Source organism: Colletotrichum costaricense (assembly GCF_030867565.1).
Source record: "Colletotrichum costaricense strain IMI 309622 chromosome Unknown Scaffold_6.1, whole genome shotgun sequence".
In the NCBI taxonomy this organism is placed as follows: Eukaryota; Fungi; Ascomycota; class Sordariomycetes; order Glomerellales; family Glomerellaceae; genus Colletotrichum; species Colletotrichum costaricense.
Genome location: NW_026848235.1, coordinates 636,343 through 655,919, shown reverse-complemented (window position 1 = coordinate 655,919; position 19,577 = coordinate 636,343). Strand labels below are relative to the sequence as shown.

At 52.2% G+C, this 19,577-nt stretch overlaps 7 protein-coding genes across 7 annotated transcripts; 4 read left to right on the top strand and 3 right to left on the bottom strand.

The window, feature by feature from the left end:
* Positions 1–754: 754 nt before the first annotated feature.
* On the top strand, positions 755–1,282 carry CCOS01_06447 (uncharacterized protein; the record flags this gene model as incomplete). Its single annotated transcript, XM_060454616.1, has 1 exon — positions 755–1,282. One exon carries the CDS (start codon positions 755–757, stop codon positions 1,280–1,282), a length of 528 nt encoding a protein of 175 aa, XP_060314316.1.
* A 3,255-nt stretch (positions 1,283–4,537) lies between these two features.
* Positions 4,538–6,512, top strand: CCOS01_06446 (uncharacterized protein; the record flags this gene model as incomplete). Its single annotated transcript, XM_060454615.1, has 3 exons — positions 4,538–4,716; positions 5,407–5,613; positions 5,948–6,512. The coding sequence occupies 3 exons, from the start codon at positions 4,538–4,540 to the stop codon at positions 6,510–6,512; spliced, it is 951 nt and encodes a 316-aa protein (XP_060314315.1).
* A 161-nt stretch (positions 6,513–6,673) lies between these two features.
* Positions 6,674–8,487, bottom strand: CCOS01_06445 (major facilitator superfamily transporter; the record flags this gene model as incomplete). Its single annotated transcript, XM_060454614.1, has 6 exons — positions 6,674–6,844; positions 6,911–7,016; positions 7,093–7,345; positions 7,404–8,125; positions 8,193–8,221; positions 8,281–8,487. 6 exons carry the CDS (start codon positions 8,485–8,487, stop codon positions 6,674–6,676), a joined length of 1,488 nt encoding a protein of 495 aa, XP_060314314.1.
* Positions 8,488–9,662: 1,175 nt separating this feature from the next.
* Positions 9,663–11,363, top strand: CCOS01_06444 (uncharacterized protein; the record flags this gene model as incomplete). Its single annotated transcript, XM_060454613.1, has 1 exon — positions 9,663–11,363. The coding sequence occupies one exon, from the start codon at positions 9,663–9,665 to the stop codon at positions 11,361–11,363; it is 1,701 nt and encodes a 566-aa protein (XP_060314313.1).
* Positions 11,364–11,607: 244 nt separating this feature from the next.
* On the bottom strand, positions 11,608–13,800 carry CCOS01_06443 (fungal specific transcription factor domain-containing protein; the record flags this gene model as incomplete). Its single annotated transcript, XM_060454612.1, has 1 exon — positions 11,608–13,800. One exon carries the CDS (start codon positions 13,798–13,800, stop codon positions 11,608–11,610), a length of 2,193 nt encoding a protein of 730 aa, XP_060314312.1.
* Positions 13,801–14,282: 482 nt separating this feature from the next.
* Positions 14,283–15,959, bottom strand: CCOS01_06442 (peptidase family M28; the record flags this gene model as incomplete). Its single annotated transcript, XM_060454611.1, has 3 exons — positions 14,283–14,408; positions 14,461–15,602; positions 15,656–15,959. The coding sequence occupies 3 exons, from the start codon at positions 15,957–15,959 to the stop codon at positions 14,283–14,285; spliced, it is 1,572 nt and encodes a 523-aa protein (XP_060314311.1).
* An 878-nt stretch (positions 15,960–16,837) lies between these two features.
* Positions 16,838–18,346, top strand: CCOS01_06441 (ZIP Zinc transporter; the record flags this gene model as incomplete). The annotated part of the gene is made up of 2 exons (XM_060454610.1): positions 16,838–17,132; positions 17,193–18,346. The coding sequence occupies 2 exons, from the start codon at positions 16,838–16,840 to the stop codon at positions 18,344–18,346; spliced, it is 1,449 nt and encodes a 482-aa protein (XP_060314310.1).
* Positions 18,347–19,577: the final 1,231 nt, after the last annotated feature.

Sequence of the window (19,577 nt, the reverse complement as noted above, 5' to 3'; positions counted from 1 at the left end):
ATTATGAAAGCCAGACAGCTGCACCCTGCTAGAGAGGCGTCAGTCGTTCATCAGCTCTTTGGCCACCTTTCCCGGGAAGTTTTACCGGCTATTTAGCTAAGCTTTTCCAAGAAATCATCAAGGCAGGTCTAGGTATATTTCGGGATCATGGGTGCAGCTCACCACACACAGACTTTCAGTGGCGGTCAATCTCAAGAATGGTTCATTGATAACTTTACATTTCGTTCTCGACAGGTGACATGACATTCCATATTGAAACACCAAAACCTAGACGATTTACGTCGCTAGTGCGAAGAAGATGAATGCTTCACCGCTCAAGGTAAACTTATCATGAAAGGGAACTAAAGTTTGTCGAAATTATCCTGGCAATCACGAATTTCAACCTAAGTATAAATTACCGAGTCTTACCTCAAATACATGAAGGGCGCGGTGATCCGGCTTCTTAAGCAGAACAGCCAGTATTATACATCACGGCGCCAGCTAACAGACCTTGGTACTCTATCAAACGCACGCCTCAACTAAATCTGACATCTTTCTTCCCTGGACCCATAGTCTGAATTACCAGTCTTTGCCAAGGTAATTGATATTTTGTTCCTTCTCTTGGTGAAGCTTGCGAGTTCATGCTAACAACAGCCTTCCAGGCACCATGTCCGCAAACGGGACCTCGCATACAAATGGGAATGGCCTTACGAATGGGCATAGTGAACACTTACCCAGATGCTATTATGGGTATTGTGGCCAACGTTTCACTACTATGGCGGAACATGAGACCCACGAAGAAACGCATGATAGTGTCCCTGATGGTTTCCTCTGTACCTTTTGCTCCTCGCCTTACTTGGAAGCACGGGGTTGGAGACTTTGTGAGGAAAGCCACTCTGAGCAACGAATCCAGGATCTAAACGGCATTTATTGGGTGTGTTCGCTGCCGGACCGTGACAATGATTCAAGGCTTTGCAATACATCGTTCAAGGTTACGCAACGTTTCGAGTTTGCACAACACTTGACAATGATGCACGGAGTGGGTACCTCTTGGAGCGTGGTGCTGTCAGTCCAGAGAGATAATTGTTTTCCGATTCATGCTGATGGATTTTGGTGCGGGTATTGTCGAAAGGCTCTAAAATACGATGATCCGCAAATACAGGAAGGCCTCTCTCTTACAGATTTAGACCAACCGCTGCGTTTGGATCATATCCAAAAACATATTCTCAATGGGACAAGACCTCGCTCATGGCAATGGCCTCGAGCGGGCGTTACTGAACAAGCTTCAGGGGAGGAGCAGTAGTGCAGAGACGAGGGAATACTTCTGAGGGAATAGTTATGAGTCAAACATCTTTTACGTAGCTGATTCTGCCCCGGGAGGAAGTTACCCAAACAACCAAAATGCAATACCTTTAAATCTTTCCCATGGATGATCGCATCTCGCTTACTTTCCTATCTTAAGTGCCTTGATCACTCAATCGACCTCATAGATCGACAGGTCTCCGTATCCCTTCATTCTATTCGAACTTCCGAATATGTTAGTCAGGAACTCCTGAATCCTTTCTCAATCATCCAGGCTTGCAGCAGCTACAGAAACGCGACTACATCCTTCCTGGTAGACTTGCCGAATGTCGCATCGAGGGGCTCTCTAAAATACACCCCAATTCGCTGCCATTACCGGAACCACGTACACAGCCTGCTCCTTCAAGTGCTTCTGTCTCATCCCTGGGTTAGGACCCCACGAACGGTTGAGGCTCCGCTATTGTTGTCTAAGTGGTTGCCTCACCTCAGACCCAACCAATGCGTCTCGTAAGTTCGGGCGCCACCTGGTCTGCCGGAATTGATATTGTGACTGTCGTGCTAAATCGATGTTTGTTTGAATGACCTAAAAATACAGATGACAAGAAAAAGTATCCTAGGCACTAATGGTCATTATGCATCCATGCCACTTTGTTCATAACATACTCGGGTATCCCGAGCTATCGTAGGACTCAACATTCGCTTGGCAATTTCCCAGACCGCAAGATGAATGTATCTCGTGGCATCTAACAGTGACAAATAAAATGATATTCAACCGCATTCTGTCTCTCTTGAATGGTTGTATGTGTTGTTCGATCAATGTGGTGATCTCTATCCCTTTCAGTATTCTTAGCGAGGAGCTTACCGCTTGGGCGACACCCAGTAAACATCTAAAGGGGAGAGTAGGGTCCTTTCATGATGATGTTGTACAAAAACTGGAGCAATTGATACTTTTCGCCGAACAGTCAATTCAGATCCAAGTCCTTCACTCCATGGTGGCAGGACCGTATTTTTATACATGAGCACGCACGTTTAACTTTCTCGACATCTAGTTTCCAATTGCGATCATCTGTGAAGGCTATCACTCACCAGAACCTACATTTTTATTCAGACGTTCGGCTTTCTTGGACGAGTCAGAATACGGAAATATAAACATCAAGTTAGCTTGAATTTCCCTGCTTTCCCCACAGCCAAGTTCAAACTGGTGGCTGCGTATGCTAATGTTGTAATAGAACTTCAGCATCATGTCTGTCCAATATGAGCAACAAGCAGTCCGACCTGAGCAAGTGGACATACAGTTTCCGCCTATGCCTGATCGAGTAGGAGAGGACCAAGACGAAGAAATAATCTCGGCCGAACGAGAGGCAAGGCAGACTGGACAGCCTACCAAACTTGGGTGCGTCCATTGTAGACGCGAGTATGCCATCGAGGCTGCTTGAATGCGTTGTGATAAATCCCATCCTAACCTTATATACTATCTATGCGAGGAGCACTCGCCTCCTACTCCCGGTCGCCCTGGCGTTCCCTCAAACATCATCCCTGGCGATCCAAGATGCAGGCGTTTGCAAATGTACTCCAGGTTCAGAGACTTCTATCAACACTATTATAGTAACCACGGCTGGGATCCGATAGACGATCTCCTACAACGGAGTGACTGCGGAAAAGACAACTTCTTTTGTGGGTTCTGTGTCAAGAAGAGGAAATACCCACGCGCTGTACCTGATGACACGCAAGCCACGACCGACAGAAATATGAGACTCCGTCATGGACATATCTTAGAACATTACCGGGATGGCGCAATAAGAAAGGAGTGGTTCTCTCCACCCCTCATGGACATCCCTCGGTCTAATCGGCGACAGTGTCCAAGATGCGCACTACCTACGTTGTCGCCGTCGCCATCACCATATCCGAGAATCACGATCATTTTCCTGATCAAGCAGCTACTAAGAATTAGACAGTGGAAACGACGCTCAGCGAAGGGCCTCGATAGCCACCGATCAACACAGACATCGTACATGGAACGAGGACAAGACGTCAAGAGGGACGCTACATGAGAACAACTTTTCCGTGATGAGCAGGAGTAACACGCCTCGGAAGTCTCGATCATACTCCGTCAGTACCCCTTTACTTCATAAGTCCGGCGGCTCCTAAACTATGATTTGAGGGCCAAGGGGGGATGGAGGATGAGAGTGGCGCGGTGATCAGAGAGCTCGGCCAAGTAAACCAACATCGTGCATCTTAATTGCTTTTCCGGTCTTATTCTAATCCTTTTGGAAAAGGATACGCATATTAAAGTTGAAGTTATTCGTTTGGCTTTTTGGTTTAACGAAATGTTATCTTGAAATATTATTCTATCACTCAGTAGCGAAAAACTCTTCTGGAACAGATAAACGCCAACCTACCTAAATGGCGTCAGTGCGTGCAAACAAGGGCGGTCAATGGGTTTGGATTGGCTTCGGTCTAATTTCCATTGTGCTTTTGCATCAGAATTATATGGTTGAAATGATGCTGGAGAAGAATAAACGTTGCGATCGAGAGTCAGCTTCATCCCATTCCGACTCGCGGCTGAAAGGAACAGCCGACTGCTCTGCTTGATTCTCAATATCCACTTTGTGCCGTCCGGTGCCGTCCCTTGCCGACCAATGCCGACGAACGCGGCGGCCCCCGCTATCCGGGCCGTCGCCAACAACACCCCCAAACAACGTCGAACTATGTCTCAGTAAAGTACCAGAGGAGCTTTAGATCATGTCATCTGTCTTTTCTGCACTGTACTTATCATGACTCTTGGCACGGGGAAGAGGTCGTATCGCGCGTGTACGAGATGCCGAAGTCGAAAGACCAAGTGCAACTTGTGAGTATGCCCGCGATTCGCCCAACGACTCTGCTCTAATCAACACATTTCAGTGAAGGGGTTGGAGAGCCTATGAAACCTCCCTGTGTTTCCTGTTACTATTCTGGAAGTGAATGCGTTGTGTCCTCATCGCGCAAGTCTCGTAAAGCAAGGCGGGATCACAATACCCAAGCGTCTCCTTCCTCAGTCGAACCATCACCCGGGCCAGCATCTCCTCGGTCTTCAGTCTTCGTCCCCTCAACGAACGAAGATAGTTGCAACGAAGATGAAGTTACGGGACCCGATGATCACAATGACATGGAGCTCAGAAATCCCTCTGATGCTTTGCAGATTCTTGCTCGTTCAAGGAATAAGGTATCTACTAGGAATTTAGTTACACATCGTCCAACATCTCACCATACAAATACCATGCCCTCAGCCAAGCCCAGAGAGACTCTTGTAAGACTGGAGGAACTCAGCGGCTCTGGCTTTCGAATAGAAACCTCAGGCCCTAAGTGCATGACAGATACGATGTCGGGACTAAACAACTTTGAGCTGATTCGACGAGGTGTACTTCGCCTTGACAAGGCATCCGAGCTTCTGGATATGTAAGTCAACCCCTCGACATGGTTGTAATCTTAGACTCAACGGAATAGGTTTGCAAGCAACTATCATCCGTACTGCCCTGTGACTCCGACATACTTCTTCACACAGCCAGGCCAGCTACAGAAACGTGACTACTTTCTACTAGCAGTCTTGTTGACTATTGCATCAAGGGACTCTCCAGGGGACGAACATCTTCACAGCCAGTGTTGGAATTACGTGAAAAGTCTACTTATTCAAGTGCTCCTAGCTCATTCATGGACTCAAACCCCGCGAACAGTCGAGGGTCTGCTACTCTTATCTGAATGGTTGCCTCATATTGAATCAAAACGTTCCGCCTTGGCGGTCCACAAGGACCACTTCAGTGAAGGACAAACAGCTTGGTCAATTGTCGGTCTCGCCGTACGCTTGGGCTACTCGTTGAGACTAGACCGTGCCGCATTCCGGAGTCCTACATCGGGAGAGTCAGTAGACGATAAACAGGAGCAGAATCGTCTCATTTGGACGTGTGAGTTTAAGACTTTCAATTGGTAGAAGAAGTTTGCGCTGACCATGCTCTCAATTGCAGTCACCTACTTGGCAGACAGGCAGATCTCAGTTCGATTAGGGCAGTCTTTCTGGTCCCGTGGGCCGGCTCTCTCTTCCAAGTTCACGGCCAAAGACTTTCCGAGTCTAAAGCCTGTGGCTGGATGTAGTACCGACGACTACGCATCAATTCTGCATGCGCACTTGGATTTGATGCAGATACTTCACAACGCTCACTCGATACTCTACTCGTCCAATGAGAGAACGCAGTCGATGATTAACGAGGGCGATTATCCGCGCTACTTGGATGACCTGATGGAAGCAGCAACGGCATGGAGTACCAATTGGGGAGGTCTCCAAGTTTCTCCGAAGCTGAAGTCTACGCTCCGTATTTCGCACGAATATCTCTGTTTGTATATTAACGCATTCTCTTTTCATGCCGTGGTGACGCGTGAGTCTCAACATCAAGGTCCTGGGGGGGACGACCGACAGCAATTACGCGGCAACAAGAGATCGGGGTTGGATCTTTTCTCCAATGGTCTTATGGCCTCACCTGACGCAAGATACATTGCAAGTGCTATTACGGCAGCAAGAGACCTTCTTAGTCTTACAACGGAGTTGGATCCCCGAAGGGTTTTGTGTTACCTCCCTTCACGTTATCATCTGTAAGTTCTCTCTCTTGAAGGTTCTGACAGCCCAATGCGGTTCGAGACTGACTGAGGCTGGAAGCTACGGACTCTATGCCGCAGTGTTTCTATACAAGGCTCTCAATGCAGGGGCTATACGGGGCCATGCTCAACAGAAACAAGTGAGAGGCCTATCGCAAGCCTTCATCTTGACCCTGGACGAAGTGGCCTCAACTGAACCGCACATCTGCCATGGATATAGTGTCCTACTGAGGGAGCTTTGGCAGCAAGACAAAGACCAGCAGGTTGAATCGGGCCCAGAAGTCCAACATGACCAAGGAACTCATAAAGATCATTCGAGTGCGGTAGAAGACACCATCCTCGGTGATCCATCGACGTGGGGCTCCGAGGGGAGTTCTCAGCCTATCGTGCAAGGCCTAGACCGAGTGAACCAGCCTCTCGCCGGATCGAGTTCCAGCTCGGCGGAGGCTGTTGTTGGCACTCAGGGCCTCCTATCCTTTGAAAACTACTTATTCAAGTCTATGTGGCCCGAAGTGGCTAGCCCAGAGCATCAAGGGGACTTCTATGACTTGGAAGGAGAGCTCCTAGGTTTCGATATGGATCCTTTGAGCGAATTCGAACCACTCTAGTCAGGTTCACTCGAAGAAATGACTTTGCGTCGATCGGTAACTTGTCCCTCCAGCTCACTGAAGGCAGCTACGAAAGCCAACTGACTCTTCTAGACTCCCAGCGATCAAAACTTGAATCGTTGCAGTCAAATTCGTCCTATCATCAACCTATAAATCTCCCTTTAATGGGCATAAAATAGCGTGGCTTCAGAATTGCTTGCCCGAATCCTCCTGTTCTCTCTCACAAGCATCCACTTCATCAACCATGCACCAGCGGCGCAGGCCACACAAAATGCCGCACTGCTGGCCATAGGGATCACATATCTTGGGGCATCTGATGTGGGCCACAAGTACTGGCGACGTAGTTAGAGTACAGTTCCTCTGAACATTTCAAGGGGAAACAGGGGCAGCCGACTTACAGGTGTCCAGATAAAGCTAATACTAGCGCTGGTATTCACAATCGCCAGCGCCGAGGCCTTCTTCTCTCTCGTCTGTCCGCACGTACTTCCAACCCAGCCGAGCAAGCTGACCCCAAGCAATGTCAGCTTTACTAGAATCATGACCATATCTCAGCGAACCTGGTTTGGGCGGTTTTACTCACATCGAGTTTACACCATACGTGCCAATAGTAAACACCGTCATGGCGAAGTACCGAGCACCAGTGTTCATCGTCACGCAAGCCAAGATGAACCCGAAAGCAGCAACGGCTTTAGAAATGGTGATGTGCCACGTCCGCTCGTTGAAACGTCCGGAGCTCCACGCCCAGACGATGGATAGGATGCCAGCGATGAGGTATGGCGGACACGTCAGGACCAACGTAATCGTCGTGTTGAAATTTAGCGTTTGCACAATCGCTACATACAAGTTAGCTGGTGATGATCAAGAAGAACAATCTTCGGGATGAAAACTTACTGGGAAAGAAGTTCTTGAACCCATTGGTCGCAAGATGGCAATGCTGCATCCAGATAAACACCCACACCTTCGGATCGACAATCGCCTCGCGCAGACCACCCCAAGTACTACTCTGCATCTTCGCACCTACAGTATCCCTCTCAATCCGATCATGCGCAAGCTGTCGTTCCTCAGGCGTAAGCCACCTCGTCGTAAGAGGCTCATCGGGAAGCGTATAACAAGCCATCATAGCGATCACAAACGTCACCGCGCCCTGCAAAATGAATAACCACCGCCACCCCTCCAGACCATGCAACCCTTCCATCCCGTGGAACACACCCGCAGCAATCAACCCCGCAAACGCAGTCGCCAGAATATTCCCGGAATACAACACACTGATCCTCGTCGCGAGCTCCTTCCTGGTATAGAAGATGGACAGGATGTACAGAGCGCCGGGGTAATACGGCGCCTCGACGACACCTAGAAAGAAGCGCGTGAGCACTAGCCCTTTGTAATCCTTCACCACGGCCGTGAGGGCGGAAACCACGGCCCAGGCCATCATGAAGCCACCCATGTACCAGGAGGGCCGCACGCGGGTTAGGATCATGTTGCTGGGGATCTGGCCAAGAATGTAGCCGACGAAGAGGATGGAGACGCTGGTGGAGTATTCGACGCTGCTGAGGCCAAGTTGCTTTTCGAGGCCGTTGAGTCGGGCTAGGGCAATTGCGTTGCGGTCGAGGTAGCTAGGTGGTGGTGTTAGTCGGTTGGTCCTCGGAGTCGACTTGGGGGTTCGGTGGAGGGAAGACTTACTTGAGCCAGTACATCAACCAAAGAGTTGGCTTCGTAGTGTAGAGTTAGATCATATTCGGACAAGTAGCTTGAGTCTTGAAGGTCATACCATCACCCAGAGATCCAACTTCCTCACGAGCTTGATCTCCGTAGGGTCAGTCTTGGCCGCAGCTCCAGAGTAATCGACCGCCACAGCAGGCCTCTTCTCGTCGTCCAGCACATGAGAATGCTCCTGATGAAGAACCTGCTGCTTCTCAATGTCGGTTGGCGATTGCGCCGGAAGGCCCTTGGCCACAGTTTCCGTCTGCGTCGCCATCTTCACAATAGTTTTGTCGTTGCTGCTAATCCTCAGCAAGAATCATAGAGGAGTTACAACAGACGATGGCAAGCAAGTTGAAGCGTTGAAGCATTGGATTAGGGGTCACATCCATAAACCTGGCCAAGGGTAATTAAGACTGTATATGTACAGCGATCTGGTGCAACGAAACCTCAATCCCCCCTCGGTTCCTCTTCCCCGCAACAACCCCGGATTTGGCATCCTTGGTTCCGCGATATCTGGTGGGGGGCGCCGTAACGTGGTGGCAGGGTGGTAGGTGATCCATAGCTTTGGACCCAGAGTGACGCCGTTCCACAATGGTGCAGCCTGCAGGTAGCGGAAGCGTAAAGCGGCAAAAGCACATCTCGGCCAGCGGCGCCGAAGGCCGACAAGACACCAGGAGGAGTAAGGAGAGCGGCCATGTCCCCGCCCCGCCACAAAGGATTCATGGTCTCTCACTGCCCAGCCGCCATTTCTCTCCAACTCCAGGTTTCCCCCTTGTCATTTCACTTGAGTTCCCCGCTGGATGGTGCTATTGGGGAATGGTTTAGGTGGGCCAGATATGGCTCTGCTCAGTGTACTCGCTTTTCCCTCTAGACATTAGACCAATCAGACAACACGTTCCTGAGACGTTCCCATGTGCCGTGTTGGTTCTCGGTAAAGTGTTGAGAGGCTGGGAGAGAAGAGTTGCGGGGAGTTTTCGGCCTCGGCGGCCGCGCCGATGCTTCGGTCTGTGGTACCGCTCTCCTATGGTCGTACATCACCGTAATCATCTACGAGACTCAAATGAGTGCCGTGGCTTTCTTGCTGAGGAGTTAGTTTTACATCACTTTGATTGGATCCGCTGCAATCCCGATGGATCGGTAGGATGATGTAGACAGATGATATCCGTTTGAGGTCTTGGCTCGGTGCTAGGTCCGCAGGTACTGAGTCCGCAATCGGCGGTTGCTGATGTCTTTGGATCCAGAAGATGGATCATGGTTATGTCTATTATTCTGAAGATATCCGTCGGCACATGTGAACCAGACAGCTTGGGAAATCTTGTATGATAATACCCCGGACCGCGTTGAAGTCTGATTCCCCTTCCTTGATATCTTCCGCCTCTGCTCCTCGCCTTGCTCCTCTTATCTCCCGTCTCTACCCTTCCCCCTTCCTTCAACAGCGGCAATTTCAACATGATCGATAAACCCCCCATCAGAATCGGAAACGTCTCCGGCGCAACAGGCGACCACCCCCACGCCATGGCGCGCATGCTGCGCTCCGGTAACGTCCAAGTCATCACGGGCGACTGGCTCTCCGAGATGAACATCGCCTGGAACGCAATCACCAAGCGCGACGTCGACCCGAACCTCGGCTACGAGAACGGCTTCTACGAGCAGCTCGAAGAATGCATCGACGACATCATGACTAAGGACGTGCGCGTCGTGACGAACGCGGGGGCGCTCAATACCGTTGCGTTGTTTGACAAAGTTAAAGAGTTGTGCAGGAGGAAGGGGTATCCTGAAAGTGTAGTTGCTGCGGTTTTGGGGGATGATGTCTCTGGATTACTCCAGGACTCTTCAAGGAGGGGGAGTTTGAAGTTCCCGCACTTGGATCATCCAGAGACCACCCTCGACGATTGGGGCTTCGAGCCCTGTTGTGGCAACGCGTACATCGGGTGCTGGGGCATCGTGGAGGCTCTCAAAGCAGGCGCCCGCATAGTAGTCTGCGGGCGATGCACCGACGCTTCGCCAGTGATGGGCGCCGCGGCGTGGTACTACGGCTGGAAAGAAGACCAGCACCAGGAGCTGGCCGGCGCCCTACTCGCGGCGCACCTGATTGAGTGCGGGCCATACGTCGTCGGCGCCAACTTCTCCGGCTTCAAAGACTTCCTCCCTGAGCTGGTCGATCTCGCGTTCCCAGTGGCGGAGATTTCTCGGGACGGAGAGTGCGTTATCAGTAAGACTACCGAGGGCGGCGGCCATGTTACGCGGCACACCGTCACGGCGCAGCTGTTGTACGAGCTGCAGGGCCATCTCTACCTCAACCCGGACGTAGTGGCCGACTTGTCAAGTGTCCGCGTCGAAGAGCAGAAAGATGCCGGGGAAGATCGTGTCAGAGTATGGGGTGCCAAAGGGCATCCGCCACCGCCGACAACAAAGGTCATGTTCGCTGCTGAAGGCGGGTACCAGGCCGAGGCGACATTCTACATCAACGGACTTGACGTGGACGAGAAGGTGACGATGATGAAAAATCAGCTAGGATACCTCTTCAAGGACAGCAACTTCAGCAGGCTGAGCATCGAGCAGTACGGAACACAAGCCCGGAACCCTAGCTCTCAGCAGGCGGGCACCGTGCAGCTTCGTGTCTTTGCGCAGGCGCGAAAGAAGGAGGATATTGCGGCCGTCAACTTCAAGATTCCGATCTATGCTGTGAGAATGCAGAGTTACCCCGGCTACCACATGTCGCTAGATTTCCGAACGATGGACCCGAAGCCGTTCATGGAGATGTTCCCGGCATTGGTACCACAGTCAGCTATCGATCATCGAGTGCTTCTGGCCTCAGGCAAGCTGATCTCCGTTGCTCCGCCTCAGAACACTGCGATGTATAAGATTGAGAGGCCATCCGCAGACACGGCAGATCTAACCGACATCATCTCCTTGGGCCCGACAGATTTTGCGCCTTTGGGAACCATTGTCCACGCTCGTTCTGGAGACAAGGCCGACAACTCGAACGTGGGCTTCTTCGTTCGCAATGAAGATGAGTATCCCTGGCTGCGGACTATCTTGACCGTGAGTCGGCTCAAGCAGTTGTTGGGTGAAGACTGGTACAAGAATAATCCAAACCGGAGGGTCGAACGGGTTGAATTCCCCGGGATCAGTGCTGTGCATTTGTGAGTCGAGCTGCTTCTTTCAGTATGAACATTGACTAATGAATGTATTAGCCGAATCCTGGACAACTTGAATGGAGGAATTGCATCCTCGGATAGAATAGATGGCTTGGGCAAGGGGATCGCGGAGTACCTACGGAGTCGATACGTCGAGGTGCCGCGAAGATTCTTACAGCGGGGCAGGATTTGAGGTATAATGCTAGCTTGTACGAATAATAGAAGAACGTATTTGCTTTCAATATCTTGTGACGCTAGAAGTAGCGACTCGGAGTTTCTCCCATTCCAAACAGCCAATCTTGGGAAAGTTGAGCAATAGCATCGCTGTGATACTGGTCATAGCAGATATTCTGCAGGTCCCCAAAACAGTCTCGTAGAGTCTCGTCGACTGTCATGTTAACAAAGTTCTGGCCAGGGCCTTGACCATACATGGCATCATTCAGGCTCATCTTCATAGCTTGAGATAGGTGCTCAGTCTCGCCTGTGGGTTGGTTGTTATAAGCTGGCTCATTCGACGATGAACCATTTCCAGTTTGGGCTTCGACAATGTCTGCGACAACGGCGTCACTGAGGCGGTCGAATACTTCGGAGCAGTTGCGCGCCATGGCCCATCTCTCGGACACAGCCACCAGCACCTTTGAGCAGGCTCGGGTATCGTTGACCACCTGGCTGATCGTGGGAGTTGTTCGCAGCGTGGCTCTGGGCGTGTTGGCATTCGCGGGGTTCCGGCTTTGCATATGCTGGAGATGATTTCTCAGTGCATAGATGTAGGAGAGTCCTGCGATGAAGATGGAGTGAAGTGTCACCCAAGAATAGTTGATCTTTCTGGAGCGGTGCAGGTTAGCGTACAGCTTGATGGCCTCTTGCGAAGAGTCAAACATGTGCTGTAGCACGATGCTATTTCCAGTGGCATCGCATAGGGTGGGAGATGGGCGGAACAGCATCAAGATTCCGTTGTGGTACAGGAGATTGTACCATTCTGCCGAGCGGAAACTGGACCGGCTGGCGGGCGAGGTGAGCGGCGCCTCTGGGGGAATCAGTGGTAGGCTATTCGTCCCCTCTCGCCATGACTGGAGCTCTTCGGCGAGGGCGTTTCGACTATCTTCGTAGGTGACTGGGTCTCGTGCTATGTTCGCGCTGCGATGGAGGACGTTGAGAATCTTGCCGCAAATCATTCGGTACCTGACAATGTGAACGAAGATTGCGGTTCCAAGATGCCACTCTGGGGTCCTGAAAGAGGCCGTCGATAGGGAATTGGAAAGTGGGACGGGGCTTCCAGGCACATCGAAAGGCGGAAGGTCGACGTCGATATCCTCAAGCTGGATAGCCAGCGGCCGTCCCAGGATGAGACTGGCAATCCGATCCATCGATACCACACTCCAGAAACACCGTCTCTTGATTTCAACGTCTTCATGTCTTCCCTCCACATCCGCCTCGTCACCGGGTCGTGATGAAGAGACGGTATACGTCGACCCCTTGTGCAACCCCAGCTCGAAGCATGTCCTCGCCGCAACCCCAATCAGGTGCCAGACGCTGGTGCTCGTGTCGTGGGAGGTTGTTCCCATCCTGTATTGACAGATCAGAAGCAAGGCCTGAAGAGCAGTGATACCTCCGCGAGAGAGAACATCGCCCAATCGCGTCATGGCGCGTGTATAGTGAACCTCGGAATCCCAGAACCCGTTCCAGTTCAACTTGTAGACTTGTGCGGTCCCGATGGCAAGAGTCATGTCGACAAGAAAGCTATCGATCGGATTCCCCTTCTCTGGGTTTCCTACGTCGTAGACAACGTCTAGGGCCCGGTCCAGTGCTTTCGGTGAGAGAAACGGATAGCAAAGCCGGTCGTGACTGGAGTATGCATCTAGTATCTCTACCGTCATGCTCCTTGGTGGCAGACTGGTAGCTCCACTGGTGGGCACAAGGCTTCCCGTACGTCCATGATGGCGGGATGTTGAGCTTGGGTATTGGCCGACGGTATGACTAGGTGCCTCGGAAGACTGGCTATGAGACTGTAGCAGATTGGCGAGGAACAAACCGCTCGTCGAGCCGACAAAGTCTCGACCTCCACCAGCGCTGAGTGATAAATGAATGACCTGGCTAGCAATTTCTCCGCCCCCAGCAGCTGGTGCTTCAGCCTCGTCAGTCTGTAGCCCCAGACTTGACGTCGTAGTCGGAGTCGCAAGCCTCTCATCCGCGGTGTCTGCTTGGCGTTGCTGCTCGGCCAGTCGCCCGGTCAGATTATCGTTCTCTGCCTGCAGGTCTCGTATATGCTGCTCAAGCCTCTCGACGTCCTGCCGACGAAGTTGTATCTGGTGCTCCCTCGCGGCATAGGTACACTGGACGTTGATCCGGGAACAAGGGGCGCATGAAGGCCGGGTGCGGTCGCATTTGACCTTTCGGCGGTGACAGCGCTGGCATGCGCCGGTCCGGCTGACTGAACCAGAGGGCATTGGGTTCGATGTCAGGCCAGTGATTCAAGGAACGGCCGACATTTCAAGTGTCGGCTTCAAACGGATTACCCATGGTATCGAAGTTGGATGTGAATGAGGGATGCCAAGAGCGTGGGATCCAGCGAGGTGGGAAATCTGGGGTAACTAGAACGTCTCCGCTCTCCGGGGGCTCCTCAACCAACCACCCCGCGCCTCCGCTTTCTACGCCGGTGGATCCCTGAGTTCTCCCTCGGTTTCTTCATAGTTACAGTCACGGTCGGATACACGTATATAGAAATCATTGTGCACTTACACGAAGGCGGGCATCGTCGTTCAATGCGAAATCGTTGTCTATGAAGCATGTAATACTATATGAATGCGCGCCAAGAAACCCCATCCTCCGCACCAACACCGAACACAACACCTTGATACACTCCGGTCCTTATATGCTAGATAGTGTACACTAATCCTTCATACCGTTGACAAAACTTGAATTCTTACACCTAGATGAAGAGCTTGCTGCCATGGTACTTGGCCTTCTTTGAGTAAGTGGAGGCGGCAGCCGCCTTGGTACGCTCAGGCAATCCCTTGAAGGAAACGGCGTAGGTTGCGACTGAGTGAGAAACCAACTAAATCGCCTGTCAGAAACATGCATAAAGGTCAGGATTTTGCAAAACTCACCTTGGTATTGATCTCCCAAGCAGTCAAGTTAACGTTGCCGACATCGTCGCACAACTGGTGGTAGCACGGGTCGTACCAGTCGCCGGCCTTGCCGCCGAACAGCTTGGCCTCCTCCTTGGTCTTGATGCCCTCAGCACCGGTAGCAATACCACCGCCGGGGATGCCATTTCGGATGAAAGCGTCGTAATCACTGCGACCGTCGAACGGAATAAAAGTGTAAGCAAGGTCGTGAGCCTTGTACCAGTCTACGTAGAGGTCACGCAGCTCCTCGGAGCCAGTGGGGTTGACGGCGTTCGTGGCGTTGTAGACCTGGTACGCGTAGTTGGGGCTGCCAAGCATGTCGTAGTCCATGAAGAGACGAATCTTCTGGTTCTCCTCCTCAGGCAAGACGTCAACGTAGTAGTCAGAGCCGAGAAGACCCTCCTCCTCACCTGCCCACCAGGCGAAGCGAACGCAGTTGTTGACGCTGAACTTGGTCAGCTGAGTGGCGATCTCCAAGAGACTCAAGCTGCCAGAGCCGTCATCGTTGATGCCAGGTCCCTCAGCAACACTATCACTGTGTCCACCGAGCATCACGCAGTTGTCCGGGTCGCCCTCGATAGTTTGGGCAAGGATGTTGGTGGTCTCAATGGTGTTGACAACCGCATCAATGTAGGCAATAGCGTCGACGGATTCGCCCTTGCCCAGCTTCTCGAGAATGGGCTTAGCATCGTCACCACCCAGACCAAACGTGGCAATGTGGTCGGGAGAAGGCGTTCCAAGGGTGCCGTGCACAGTCTCAGTCTCGTAGTTGTACACGACGGCCGCGATAGCACCAGCCTTGCCGGCCTGCTCGCTCTTGGCTCCAAACGCACAGGTGCCGCGGCGGATGAAGGCGATATTTCCCTTCACCTTGGAGGGGTAGTCGGAAGCGTCGCATCCATTGTTCTCAACAAAAATGAGGTCGCCGTATACGGGCTCCTTATCCTTCGTGGGTGGGGTCAGAGCCATGGGAGAGGCTGACTTTGGCACATCGTTTCCGATGACGAGGCGCGACTCGAAGACATTGCCTGAGACGGCAGGGAAGGTCTGGTTCCAGATCTTGTAGTAATCGCCCAGCTTCGCGAGCTCGAAGTAGATGTACTCCAAAGTTCCGAGGTGACCTATACGACTGGTAAGCACGAAAGATAGCGAGTTGCTGGGGAGACGGTCGTACCATCACTGCCAATGACACGCGTGGGGTGGTTGTACTCCTCCTCTCCCAACTTGGCGATATCGTAGAGGTCCTTTGCGCGCGCAAGCAGGTTGTCGGCCTTGATGGTATCCTGAAGAGCCTCAGTCTCAACCAAGGGCTTCTTGGAAGACGACGAGGACGCGGTGGATGGGGATGTTGCGACGACAGGTGCATCGTCGGCAATCATCGGCGCTTGTTGTTCAGGTACCTGCATCTGCATCTGCAGGGCGGACACACCACCAAGCAAGGCCAAACCGGCCAATTGTAGTCGACGAGCTCCAGCCATGATGTTCAATACCTCAGTTCGGAACTTGAGTTGCAAAGGTGAGGTTGAGACGGGGTTGGGAAGCTGTGTGTCACAGACCTGGGGGGGTCAGAGCTGGGTCTCAGTCGGGGGACCTGGGGAGCTGTTGCGATAGACGACCGATATCGCGAATCGGTTAGTCATGTTGCCGAGGCCCACCATTCGTCATAGCTCTTATCTTATCGAGCACAGCTGACATAATTTATCTGCCCGATAAGACATGAGCGCCCAGCCTTCACAGGGGGTGTGTTTTGATTCTGAAAACGGCCCCTCGCTTCACTGGGCGATTACGTTGTTAGCGCAGATTGCAGCTGTCAAGGTGGCCCCGAGACTCCGTCACCCCTGCTGAACAGCAAATCCAAGGGGTCAAACGGCCCCCGTGTGCGCATGTTTTCATAGGGGGAGACACGGGGTTGAAGATTAGGACACAGTGGACCGGGGGGGAAGCTCTATGCAGTTCAGGAGCTCCGCCCCCCTCCAAGCACCCCCAAAGGGCAAAGGGCCCGCCTATCCTGTCTCTCGGTGCTGCTCACCACCGGGCACTTTTACACTTCTTTCGGGTCCCGCGTTTCCCAGGGCGCACCTCAGACTTGGGACGAAGCCGAAGCACGATCCGTCTCCCTTCTCTGTCCCTGTTTTTAGGTTCTGTCTCCTTGAACCATCTCGTCTGCATCTTTTCCCCGGTGCAGAGCCGCCATGGTATTGTGCCAGACATCATCAACGTCCGCTGTCCAGAATGGGTGATATAGGAGCCACGGGAGTTTGGCCGAGAGGTAGATACTATCCCGAGATATCCAGCGACGAGGAGGATAATTCCCCATGCGAAGCTAGATATGTCAATGTGGCCTTTTTGCTAACACATGCCACGTCCCGAAGATGCCGCTTCCTGGGCCTCGATACCGACTGAATTCCTCCTCGCCGAGCTATCCAAGCGACATGGACCTCCAGTCACGAATGCCGAAGCTGCTGCGGCAGAGGCAACGAAGCCACAATGCGGTTCATCTAGAAAGGAGTCCTACGATACCGCGCTGCATATTGGCGCGCTGATCTTGATATTGGCGCTGAGTACAATCTGTAAGCGACACGTTTCTGGTTTCTACAGCTCGACGATACCTGGCGAGACCATGATGGCCTGCGACGGAACACTCGAGAGGAGTTCCCGCCCAAGCTCTTGGTTCAATGTCATTTGATGGAGCGCTTGCTAATGATTGATAGCATGCGGAATTCCACTACTCCCCAGAAGAACCTCCAAAGGCCGACCGCAGAGCATAATTCTCTTCTACTGCCAGCACTTCGGCACCGGCGTTCTCCTCGCAACGTCCTTCGTCCACCTCCTCCCGACCGCCTTCACCTCACTCACCGACCCGTGTCTCCCGTTCGTCTTCAACAAAGGCTACCCCCAGATGGCAGGGTTGATTGCTATGGTGGCAGCACTCTCCGTCGTCGCGCTCGAGTCCTACCTAGCCACCCGCGGGGCCGGTCACTCCCACTCCCATTCACACGAGTACGAGTACTGGGACGACGAAGAGGGCAGCGGGCATTCTGCAGCAAACACCCATGCCGCAGGAAGCTTGGCATCGCACAGACACGGCTCTCACCGGCCGGAAGACATCAGCCTCGATAACATGGATTCTACTCAAGGGCTAATGGCCGGCGCATCGCCTTTGCCGAGCTCGACGCCGACGCGTGCGAAAGCGAACGATAGCCTTGCCAACGGTCGAGATAGCTTTGACGACGACGACGAATCGGACATTGACCTTGATGTCAATGAGCTGGACCCGACCCCCGCCAACGAGCCTAGACGCCGGAGCTCACCCGGCATCCGTCCAAAGATTACAGTTACCCCCGGCGCACCCCAGATCGTCACGGAAGAGGAGCAGAGCAAGCTTCTTCGCCAATGTCTGCTACTAGAAGGAGGCATTCTCTTCCACAGCGTCTTCATCGGCATGGCCATTTCAGTCGCGACGGGCCCGACCTTCATCGTCTTCCTCATCGCCATCAGCTTCCACCAGACATTCGAGGGACTCGCACTCGGCAGCCGAATCGCCGCCATCCAACTGCCCCGGTCCTCTGCGCGGCCATGGCTCATGGTTCTCGCGTTCGGAGGCACGACGCCGCTCGGTCAGCTCATTGGTCTTATTGTGCATAATCTGTACGACCCCATGAGCCAGACCGGGTTGCTGATGGTTGGGTTCATGAACGCCATCTCGGCTGGGTTGCTCCTCTTTGCTGGACTGGTCCAGCTGCTAGCCGAAGATTTCCTCTCAGAGAAGAGCTACAAGATTCTACAGGGGCGGAAACGGCTGAATGCCTACATGGCTGTGGTTGGCGGAGCATCACTCATGGCCATTGTCGGAGCGTTTGCCTAGAAAAGATGGGCGTACCAGAGCGAGATATCATCACAGCAATACTGCTAATACACTGTTTTTGACCAACTCAACATTCCAAGGAAGGTTACGAGACTTGTTGACTTACGTTTAGGTGGGCCTCCACTATACAGCATAACACATACCCAAAAGCAAGGAAGAGCAGACAATACCATCCTTCCACGACGAACAAAAAGCAAAAGATTAACCCGAGGAGTGGCTTCGCCAATCGCGGTGAGGATTTGAGCCTCACGCGGGGGTCGAACCCGCAACCTTGAGATTAAGAGTCTCACGCTCTACCGATTGAGCTAGCAAGGCGGGTTATTGGAAGCTGGTCCGATGGACCTGCTGGTTTGTTGGAAACAGTTGGCAATTGAGTCATTAAGTAGGGTTGAAAGTTGCAATGTGAAGAGATTTTTACCAAATTTCTTTCCGGTAAAGTGGGGCGGTGCCGGGGCTCCGGTTTTATGTGTGGTTTTTGTGGTCCGTGGGCCGGGACTGGCTCCGTACGTGACTACCTTCCAGGGTTGTGCATGTGTACATGAGATATGTTGATTGTCGGGGATATGTGCTGTGAAAATGATTTGAATCTTTCTCTCATCTTGGGTTTTGTCTTTCCTCAAAATTGAATCCCAGGTGTGACGCGTTGAAGCGATGAGTTGGGATGATTGAAGCTTACACGGCCTTTCCAATGCTGTCCCCCATGACAGTGGCAATCGCGAGCCTTGTCAGAACACCCACAGGATTGCCCAATGTCTCAATACAAGAAGAAGAAGCAGGAGAGAGAGAGCAAACTTCGACTGATCACCCCATGTACCCAGGCCAGCCATTGCAGGTTGAGTCAGACCACAGAGTTCAATATTTGTGTTGGCAGGTAAGTGAATATGAGAAGTATATCGACGTACCATGGGCAAAGGCCGTTCCTTGATGCTACTATTCAAGTTGAGTCTATCTTTTAGGAGTAATGTGTGATTAACTAGAACCATTACCGTCCGGACTATATAAAGCGAAACTTTACTCTCCATCAAAACGAGCCACAACTAAAGCAACCAACTTCCTATGAAAGGTCTGGCCAATCCTGGCAGCTGTCAAGGTCCTTGATGATAGCAATGTGCCCAAATTTTTGACTTCAGTTATGTTGCGAAGTCTCAAATGAGTCATGAGAAGGCTGCCCAAGGGATAAGAAGTACAATCTATTATTCTCACAAGCATTGTTGATTAAGCCCCATCATGA